Here is a 10,933-nt window from a genome sequence, read left to right on the forward strand (position 1 = left end):
AAGGCTTTGTGACAAGTTAGAGAAGAACGACACCTAGGGAGGAAGACAAGTGACCTATGCAATGAGCTCTGCAGCTTCACATGTGGCAGAGCCTCTATAAAAACCCATGAAGCAAGTTGAAATGTCAAGCTCCTTCTAATAAGTCACTAGGTTGGAGAAAAAGCACAGATTTTCAATTGAAAACACACATATATCCCATGTTTTACAAAGCGCACCCATGATGGATGGTTAGGGTTCAGTAACACCTTTTAAACCAGAGCGATAAAGACTGCAATGAAAGACGCACTGTCTCTTTCTAACAGCGCAGGCAGCCACAACAATGACAGCTATTAAAGCTCGCGACGAGGTCGGACTGAAAGAGCGTGGCATAACATCTCTGTCGGCAACCAATTCTGTTGTGGTAAATGTTTTAGTTCTTCTCTCTCTTTATCTAATTAATTATCTCATACCCGGAGCAATGTGGATCATTCGCGATGGGGACAGGTCAACGCGACGCATAATAGAGACACAAAAGGAGGAAGAATGCGATGGAAAACGTTGAATAATGCAATCACAATTCACAACGTTTCACTTAATTTTCTCCTCAATCAAGTGTTCCGTGCGTTTCACCTTTCTTTCTCTCTCTCTTCTTTCTCTTTTTTCTCCATGCAGCGCAAAACTGAACTGATTGCGTAGAGAAATTATAACCCTGGTAAGATTTTTTTGTTCCGTACCGCGGCAGCACCATTACAGATGAATTAAATGAGAGAGAAGCCCTACGAAGCACAGTCGACACCCTCCCACTCCCGCCCACGCCGAACCCTAGGATCACACTTTTCAATCCGGTCCACGGCTAAAAGCATTCATTCCTGCGTTCAGGGGCCCCGCGCACAACCGTGCCTGGAGCACCTACAAGAACGCGGTCATCTCGCCGGACGGGAAATTTCTGTCAGTAACTAGCGGGATATCAGGGATTCGTATTCATAAAGCCTTGAGAGAATGATTACACTTACAGTAGTTGCACTTAGGGGTCCACTCAAAAAAAAAAAAATGGCACTCTGGGGAACTTCAAGAAAAGAAAGCTTTTAGACTGGTGGGGGGAAATTTGACACAGTCCTTTCCCACCGAGACAAGCGACTCCAAACACGAGTCGCCTGGGATTTATGCCTTCGATTTATTAGTTCTAATTGTTTTTCTTCATTATGAAGGGGGGGAAATCTTCCCCCTCCCTCCGAGTGGAAGTTCACAACACAGCCGTTTTAAAGCTGTCACAATCTCCCGTATTTAAAATTGTCCTTCAATCAGCGCTGAAGTGCTTGTTAAAACAGATGCATTTTCTTCAACCTCTGCTCTATCAACTGAACAATCGTATTCCCACAGGGAAGCTTCTCACTTAGTAAACTGGCTATAATGAATCATTTTCAGAATTAGTTTTTGTTGTTATTATTGTGGCATTAGTGTTGGTGTGGTGTTGTGTGCTTCGAACCCACCTCCGTTTTTTTGTTTTTTTTTTTGGTTAATGCTGGTCGACTGTGGGAGCTTGCTAGGTAATGGAAGCTGAACTATTTCATTAGGCTTTTGAGGGGGAAAACTGCTAAAAGGGGGCATTAGCATATTCTATACTTTCTCAGCTATTTAAAAATGGCAGTAGATGAATGTCAACTGTGAATATCTTAATGTTCTGTCATCTGTTTTGACAATAACCTTTCACTTTCAGCGAGAAAAGACAATACGCACTATAAAACAATACAATACTATAATATAAATATTAGAAATTTTATTTATTTTGCACACTGCTTAGTAAACTTAGTAAAAAAAATCAAAAATATAAAAGCATTTAGTGTAAGTGCATAAAAGACATCACATTTGTAATAAATAAAACTTTAATATAAAAAAGGATGTATAAAAAGACAGAAAAAAAAAACTCCATGAGTCTCTCAAATCACACATCTGTACTCACACATGTAATATCATACGCATACGTGGCGCATGTGAAAGTTGACAACGTATTCAGCGTTGGTGCGCTGCACAGAGATGGCGAAGGGCTCGAAGGGATGGAAGGTGAACGCGACCAGTCTCCTGACAGCGTGGTTAATGGGTCTGCCCAGCAGGCCTGCCTGGATCTTAAATTTCAGCAATCCAGAGTCCCTCGCGTAGAACCTGCAGGAGGGGAAAAAAGCAGTGCCAGTTTATTATGATGGCAAATGGCATGGCGACAGCAAGAAACCCGTGTATTTTACAGCATAAGTGAACTGTCAGAAAATTATGGTAACATTTGTCAGTTTGAAATTTTTGAGAGCTCTCAGGAAGTGCTTTAAATATCGCCTGTCATGGCATGAAACTACACATCAGTGTTTCAAGATTTAACAAGGAAGTTGATGTAGACCTCACGCTGGGCCTCATTTTTCACTATACTGTGAAAGTGGGCGTACATTCTGGCCTCTTCTGCAATTCACTCTCTTTGTCAACAATCTTTAGTCTGTGCGTATGTCTACATTTAAGGATAAAATAAAACTCAATAATATTCAGGAATGCTTTAAAAGTAAAAAGTAACCACAAAATGTTTTTCTAATAATATTTCAATAAAAAGTCCACTACTGTACTGCTTAACAAGCTTAGAGGTACCGTATGGGATGATCGCCACAGGTCTTTGGCCGCTCCATGACAGACACCCACTTGTCATCGTAGCTGAAGAGGGAAAGATCCAGATACGGGCTACTGCTGTAGGACTGAGCACTGATGGGCAGCTGCCCAAGAAGCCTTCGGACCGCTTCTGTGTGCCCTCCGTATTTGGCATTCACGATGGTGTCTTTGAACCTGCGCACAAACAAACATGTTCATAAATGATGTGCAGACTAAGGAACTCACATTAATTAACTCTTTCCCCGCCAAACATGGAATTTTTTTCCGGGTATCCGTGTTTTCACTGTTATACGGTAGGGGGCGCTATTACGCATCTTCTGAACGAGTACTGAATCTCCTGATCAAAACACAGACCAAGAAAAAGCAGAAACAAGCCCTCTCATAATGCAGTCATATGCATATGTAAAATAACACGATCACGAACATTAAACAGCATATAAATGAAAACTGCCTAACGTTACTGAATGAAATGTTGACCCAGGACGGGCTATAGGACTGTACAAGCTTTGGGGGTGTTGATGGACTCGATCTACTCCATCTGTGATTTGATCCTCATTCTGAATCCCATTCAGATGCAGCCTTCAACAAAAACATGATTTTCTCAGCTTTTTGCTCAAATTGTTGCTTTTTTTAATGAAAATTACCCACATTCAAGTGTTGATTAAAAAAAAATATGTATGAAGCTAGAATAAAACGTTTTTTTGTTTTTGTTTTTTGAAGCAGGGTCTGTTCTTTCTTTTGAGCAATTGCATGTTCAGATATTCATACAAAATAATATTCTGGGGGCCATGAAATTTTTGTGAAAAATCAAAAGCTGCTGGAGGCTGGCAACTTAAAAGAAAAAGAAAAAAGCTGCCAGGCAAAGAGTTAAACAGCAAAATCCCTTCGGTGTGGGCGGTGCTACCAAATGTGATGGCAAACAAATAGAAACCAAGAAACAGCTGCTTAGGAAAAAACCTTGGATCAAAGTGGAAGAGAGAGCTTGTCACCTCGGTAGGGGGAGGGGAAATATTACAAGATATGATAGGTAACATTTTGTATATAGTTTCAGCAATAATAATAAAAAAACTGTTGGGTCAGATTTTTTTTTTTTTTTTAAGAAAATGTTATTCTTTCAGCAAGGATGCGTTATATTGATCAAAAGACATTTGTTGGCTGTAAAGACATTTATAATGTTGCAAAAAAATGCCATTTCAAATAAATGCTGTTTTTTTTACTTTATATTTATCAAAGAATCCTGAAAAATTGTATCACAGTTTCCACAAAAACATTAAGCAGCACAATTGATTTCAACATCAATAACAATAATAGTTTTTGACCACTAAATCATCATATTAGAATGATTTCTGAAGGATCATGTGACACTGAAGACTGGAGTAATGATACTGAAAATTCAGCTTTGCATCACAGGAATAAATTACATTTTAAAATATGTTTTAATAGAAAATGGTTTTGTGATAATATTTCACAATACGCAGCCTTGGTGAGCATAAGAGACTTCTTTAACGCCAAAATGTTTGAATGGTAGTGTACAAACAAAAGTCTGCCTGCCTCACTTTAGTAAGGTGCATAAGGTTTTTCTTAAAGTTTCAGAAACTTTTTTAAAGCAGCCTGCATTTGAGACATAATTCAAGTTTTTAATATCAAAAGGTGTCAGCATGAGCGAGTTCTCACCCAGTATGTAGAGCTGCACATTTATACTGAGTCATTATCAGGCCTTTTGTGAGAAAAAGTGAGCCAGGCCTCCTCTCGCTCGACCATCAAACTGTGGCTTATGAATTTGGCAATGCTTGATATTTATATCTCACCTGCGCTGTACCTGACGGGCAAAGTTGTTGCTGGAAGCGGAGCAGGGGAACTGCACAGCCTCGCTGTGGAGTGTAGCGTTACGGAAGAGGTCGCAGAAGTTTTCAAAAAGCTCCAGAAGTTTGTCAGAAGTGTTCTCGAAAACTGCAATAACCTCGGTGGTTAGCATATTGTAAACCACGAAGAAAGAGGGCTAAAAATGAAGAGAGGAGAATTGAGATGGTAGTTTACACATTGATGGTTGCATATAAATCGACTACACAACCGATCCACCAAACATGACTTGATACAAATCCCACCTGTTTAGAAATTCACAACAAAACGATGTGACAATTGTTTATGTGACAACTTACACTGACAAATCTTAAAATATATCAGTGCCATTGTTTTGTCTCAAGATGCTCACCAGTAATGTTTTTCTCTAAGGCACATTTACAAAAGCTACTTAAATGTCCTAATTGAACTAAGGCTTAATCCTGGCTTAATCTAAGTCCTGTCTGTGAAACCAGGCCATTATCTTATACTAGCAAAGATTAAGCGATGACGCCAGTAACGGCATATCTGATTCAGTCTCTGGTTACTCCAGTGCATGTGTTTTTTTATTTTTTTTTTACCTGCGAGGGGTCGGTGACCCTCAGTGTGACTACATCTTCGCTGGTGTACTTGATGAACAGGTGATGTTCGTCCAGGAGCTGCATCTTCCACATGCGCAGCTGCCTGAGCTGATCGAAGAATTGAAAGAACCGCCGCTTGGCCGTGGCGCTGCCGTCCTGCTCTGCCCTCCTCCACAGGTACACCAGAAGACGGTGCTTCAAGGAGTTGATGGTTTTCTCCTTATAAAGGCGGGAGAAACCGGGCTGGCCTTCAGCCTGGGCCTCGGAGTAAACCGCAGATAGAGTCAGCAGGTCGTCCTCGTAACAAAAACGGCCGATGGTGCGCACGTCAAGGAAGGTTCCTTCTGGTGTCACCTGGGCAAGAGGAAGGATCGAAAATGAATATAGTTTAATAATTTAGTGTAAATATTTTTGGGTCAATAGTAATAAAAGGGGGGGTGGGGGCGCTGTATTTGTCCTTTTCCAATTTTTATTTGTACAAACAGTAGAGAAATGACAGAAAATGATGGAGAATGGATTGGACCAGTTAAACACACCAAACTGGGTTGAAACCTGTCGCCCACCTGAGCAACATGGTCTGACAAAATAAATGTTCTTTGATAAACAATTGTCAATGCATGGCTGTGTCACACGTTTCTACCCCGATAGTCATGGCAGGAAAATACTATTAAAACTCAATTTATGAAAAATACTTAGAGTGAATGACAATCTGTGGTGTTCCACTGACTGGCATTATGGCAGTGTAGTGTTAAGAGATTAATTACACCAAAACAAAAGATAACATGTATGCCTTCATCTTACATTTCAAAATGAACTAATTTTCTGTCAGTTCTTTTTCATGAACTGGAATGTGTGCAAAGAATTGTGAGTGACTGATGGACGTGAAGGACACACTTGATGCATTCATCAAAATGTGCTGAATGAATGACACAATGCCTTGCAAGTATCCTTCAAATTGAGATGGCTTTCCACAGAGCCTGATGACGTAATATCTGCATATCTCGCCTATATGCAGCCTTCCATTTGAGAAGCATCCATACACTCACCGGCCACTTTATTGGATACACCTGTTCAACTGCTCAATAACGCAAATGGCAGCAACTCAATGCACATAGGCATGTAGACATGGTCAAGACGATCTGCTGAAGTTCAAAATGAGCATCAGAATGGGGAAGAAAGGTGATTTAATTGACTTTTAATGTGGCATGGTAATTGGTACCAGACTGGCTGTTCTGAGTATTTCAGAAACTGCTGATCTACAGAAATTTTCACACACAACTATGTATAGGGTTTACAGAGAAAGGTCTGAAAGAGAGAAAATATCCAGTGAGCAGCCGTTCTGTGGGCGAAAATGCCTTGATGCCAGAGGTCAGAGGAGAATGGCCAGACTGGTTCGAGCTGATAGAAAGGCAACATTAATTCAAATAACGTTACAAACAGAGGTCTCCAGAAGAGCATCTCAGAACGCACAACACGTCAAACCCTGAAGCAGATTAGCTACAGCAGCAGACACAGCGGTGCCTCTCCTGTCAGCTAAGAACAGGAAACTGAGGCTACATTTTGCATGGGCTCACCAAAATTGGACAACAGAAGACTGGAAAAATGTTGCCTGGTCTGATGAGTCTCGATTTCTGCAGCGACATTCAGATGGTAGGGTCAGAATTTGGCGTAAACAGCATGAAAGCATAGATCCATCCTGCCTTGCATCAAATAAAGTAAGGTCTAACTGTAGTGTACTTGGCACACTTTGGGCCCCATTGACCATTTAAATGCCACAGCCTTTGTTGCTGACCATGTCAGTCCCTTTATGACCAAATATTCAAGCAGGATAACGCAACATGTCACAAAGCTTAAATCATCTTAAACTGGTTTCTTGAACATGACAATGAGTTCACTATACTCAAATGGCCTCCACAGTCTCAAGATATCAATCCAATAGAGCATCTTTGGGATGTGGTGGAATGGGAGATTCGTACCGTGGATGTGCAGCCAACAAATCTGCAGCAAGTGCGTGATGCTAAATCAGTACCTTCTTGAATCTATGCCATGAAGAATTAAAGCAGGTGCACCTAATAAAGTGGCAGGTGAGTGTAGTTAACTCTTTAATGGCATTTTTGGTATTTCTATTTGTCCAAAAGTTACAGAAATGGCCAAAAAATGTATACAAATGGGGTGATGGGACTGGCAAAATGACAAGCCAAATTCAAACCTGTGTCACCCCCCTTGGGCACCATGGTCTGTCAAAATAAAATTCTGTTTGATAATCAGTTATGTCAATGATATTTTAGGGAGGGGGATCAGAATTATCTTTCTATTTGTATGAACAATAGAGAACTGACAGGGAATAAAAATAAGATACAAATACAACATATTAGAGACAGTGAAGTCTTAGATGCAGTTACTCTTACCTGAAAAACATGAATGGTCTGTTGCTGCACAGAAAGCACAGCCAGTATATTTCTGTACAGGTAAAGTCCTTGATTGTGTGACAGGATGATTTTGTCACACTTAAAGGTGCGTGTATCACACAGTCGGCCTGTGTGCAGGTCTATGATGTGCAGCGAGTAGTCTTCAACAGGTGAGCGTGGGTTTGGTGTCACGGATTCGTTGTTTCTGTACACCTCGAAAAAGGGCGGATGAGGTTCTTCTGGCAAGTAGGCAGCAGAGCCGACGATCACATAACGGCAGTCGTCGGTGAAAAGACTGCACTCTCTATTCAAGTGCTCACCGTTGGAGGCCACGTTGGTGACGTGGAGCAGGGAGAAGAAGCGTTCGAAGAGTCTGCCTCTGATGTTGAGGGAGCGCTGGTCGTTCCCATTGGCCAACGTTTCTCCCTCCTGACCCTGGAGAAGATCTTCAGCGGCTTGGCATCCCTGGTACTCGTAGATTTCCAAGGAAGTTTGATCAGAGGAGAATGCAATAAAGCATCGTCCGTCAGGGGAGAACTTGCGCAGGAAGCAGGGCGGCTTCTCCACGTTCACCACTGTGAAGTTGGGGAACAGGTTCTGGTGGAAACAGCGCACCCGGTACCAATGAGCCCCGAGTGGACCGGAGCAGATCCGACGCCTCTCTAGCCTGTAGACCACGTTCTGGTTCTGGATGCGTCTCGGCTTCAGAGTGGAGAAACCATCCTCCGGTGTAGTGTTGCGGTGAGCAGCCATAATAACAGCGTTACCACTGTAAATGAGAAATTAAATAACCAAGTTAATAAATGCAGGGGAGCAGATCTCTCTACAAAATAGTTGTATATAATACTAATAATAAACAATTAGGCTGGTAGGTAGCCATACTAACAGCTGTACCAATGCAAATAAGAAATTAAAACATTATTGGAAGAGATTAATAATGAAGTTAATAAATGAAAAGCAGAAAGGGCAGATGTCCCTGCAAAATCGTTTTATATAAATACTTTTTATAATACAAAACTAGACAGAAAGGTAGCCATAATAGCAGCTGTATCATTGCAAATGAGAAGACATTATTGGAACAGATCATAATAACTTGATAAATGTAAAGCAAGTAGAGTAGATCTACCTACAAAATTAATTTATATACAAAAACAAATAGGCAGACAAACAGATGCCTAAACAGACAGATATTCCTGCCATGACTCTTTTGTTGCTTTTTCGGGTTTATTATATACTTAAAGCTTAAAATAAGCTCTTTTAAAAATTTAGCTAAATAAAACATCAGTATAAACACCAAAACACACGCGGTTAAGTTATGCATCTCTTACCTGGACGTTCATTTAAACACTTCTCATGTTCATTATCTGTGCAGCTTTTTATCTCTCAGGGAGTACAAGCATAGCCAAAAGGCAACCTACACCCGCATAAAATAAAACATAAGAGCAAAAACGTTTTAAAGGGAGGTACAATGCTGTTTAAAAGTTTCTCCAGGAGTGTAAGTTTCGAAATCTGTTCGCTGTCTAACCGGCGGAAGTAAGTGGCATCGGCGAGGTCTGCGCATAAACAGTGACATGAGGTGCACAGAGTGTCAGAGCGCCCCCTTCAGCAGCGGCGAAACAGCGCAACTACACCTCTGTGGGGTGTATGTTACAGGTAGTTTGATTTTCCGAGTAGATTATTACTGTCTGTTAGTGACGACATAGGCTACAATAAATTATTTAGGAAAAATGCCCTGCTGATAAAAACCGTCTAAACCGAACTAAGCTGGTTTGCTGGGCTCTCAGCATGGTTAGATTGGTCAGGCTGGGAGACTAGCTTGCTGGCCAGCTGAACACCACTAATTTAAACTTGCAATTTTGGGCTGATTTAGGATGCTTTTTCAGCAGGGCTATTGGAACATGCATAATAAGAAATTGCTTGTAGAGGATTGTGCTGGTGAGAGCACTAAAACCCTGCTTAAACCAACAAGCTGATTAGATTTAAAGAGGTTTTGGGCACTTTTCAAATGGTCTCACTTGTTTTTATCCATGTTCTTTTTTTACTGTTTGTTGGAAAAACATAGAGTCTGCATCCCAAATCTCATACGATCTTAAGTATTTTGAATATTTTGAATGACTGCTAAAAAAAGTATGTTCTATATGTGTATGAATGTAATCTGGATGTGCTAAATTCACCATGCTATCATTATCATGTCGCTTCACTGCCATTCATAAATCCTCTCATCTGGCCTCATGGGATTGTAAAGTGTCCATGGTATGCACACTTCAGAATCTCAGCAGAAGTAGTAGGTCATCCGGCTTTTTGCCTACTCTTTTATGAGTAGCTGTGAATTCAGTCATCACCTAGGCTGCTATATAGTAGGGAAGTATGCGATTTCGGATGCTGCCAGAGACTAGAGTAAAAACAAAATGGCCACCCGCAGACATTACCTGCATTGCCATTTCATTGATCATAATCACAGCACTAAACATCCTAAATGCATTATTGAGAAGGTTGTGAAGTCTTATCAAGATGGAGAGTTTCAAAAGAGATGCGTTTTTGTTTTGTTTTTTATTTTTCTTCAAGGTACAACATTTGTATGTATTGGTAATTGTGTGTGCCTGATGTGTTATTGTTCCTTTAGTTGTACAGTAGTTATTTAATGATGGAGTTGAGTTGTTTGATTGTTTAAATTGGAACATCTGGTAATACTCACAGATTAGTAGATTACCTGTTGAGCAGTGCATTGATGAACAGAAGGCTTTTAGTTGAAACTTTTATTTCCCTATTGTAAAACAAATAATGAAATGTCTTAATTTTGTGTTATACTCACCTAAGGCAAACATCATTTTGACCTGGATGAGAGACCGGCATTTTTTTTTTCTTTTTTAGCAGGTATAAGACATTTCTTGGTCAGGGTTTGGTTTGGCGAGAGGTATAACAAAAGGAAAATTTAGAACTGATAATTAGGGACAAAGCACTTCCCATTTATGCACCCATTAGCAGAGTACACTGAAAAGGCAAAGCAGTGACAGATGAGGTCATCTCACTCCTTTGTCTTCCCTTTCTGCCATAGAAAAAAATGACGAATGCTTAAAATGCCTTTTCACTTCCACGTTTTATGGAGCATTTGGACTTTGTAAATACACTTTTAATTCCGTATTCAATAGGCAGCATGCTGGTCTTCCAGAAAATGTTTAAAATTATGATATTAACAAACCATTTTTAAATGTCAATTGACAGGGTAGTTCCATGATGATTAGGACAGAGGTCAATAAATCTTTACAGAACACCACTAATGGAGGTGCTTTTCTGGTACGGTTTGAAATTATTATGGTGAGTTTTTTGGGGGTTTCTACTTTTTTTTTGGTTTTCTTTTTTGAAGCAAATATTCCATAAGTGAGATTACACAATAAAAATCAGGTACTAAAAAATATTTAAAAAATAATTAATTAGGTTATTTAGCAAACTATATGTATATATATATATGACCCTGAATAAGCA

General features: G+C 40.2%; 1 protein-coding gene across 1 annotated transcript; it reads right to left on the reverse strand.

The window, feature by feature from the left end:
- Positions 1-1,493: 1,493 nt before the first annotated feature.
- On the reverse strand, positions 1,494-8,995 carry det1 (DET1 partner of COP1 E3 ubiquitin ligase). The gene is made up of 6 exons (XM_081356920.1): positions 8,779-8,995; positions 7,451-8,219; positions 5,043-5,396; positions 4,431-4,621; positions 2,605-2,796; positions 1,494-2,139 (listed from the first exon to the last, which is right to left on the reverse strand). The coding sequence occupies exons 2-6, from the start codon at positions 8,201-8,203 to the stop codon at positions 1,950-1,952; spliced, it is 1,680 nt and encodes a 559-aa protein (XP_081213046.1). The 5' UTR covers positions 8,204-8,219; positions 8,779-8,995; the 3' UTR covers positions 1,494-1,949.
- Between the last annotated feature and the right edge of the window lie 1,938 nt (positions 8,996-10,933).

Source organism: Scardinius erythrophthalmus, assembly GCF_964197995.2.
Source record: "Scardinius erythrophthalmus genome assembly, chromosome: 24".
Lineage (NCBI taxonomy): Eukaryota > Metazoa > Chordata > Actinopteri > Cypriniformes > Leuciscidae > Scardinius > Scardinius erythrophthalmus.

Bases quoted from the DNA above. Each gene is read 5' to 3' on its own strand.
- det1 (XM_081356920.1), bottom strand. From the start codon at position 8,203: ATGGCTGCTCACCGCAACACTACACCGGAGGATGGTTTCTCCACTCTG. The intron at 5,397-7,450 runs GTAAGAGTAACT...CCTCTTGCCCAG, and splicing joins AGACCATTCATGTTTTTCAG to GTGACACCAGAAGGAACCTT. The intron at 4,622-5,042 runs GTAAAAAAAAAA...CTTCATTTTTAG, and splicing joins GGGTCACCGACCCCTCGCAG to CCCTCTTTCTTCGTGGTTTA.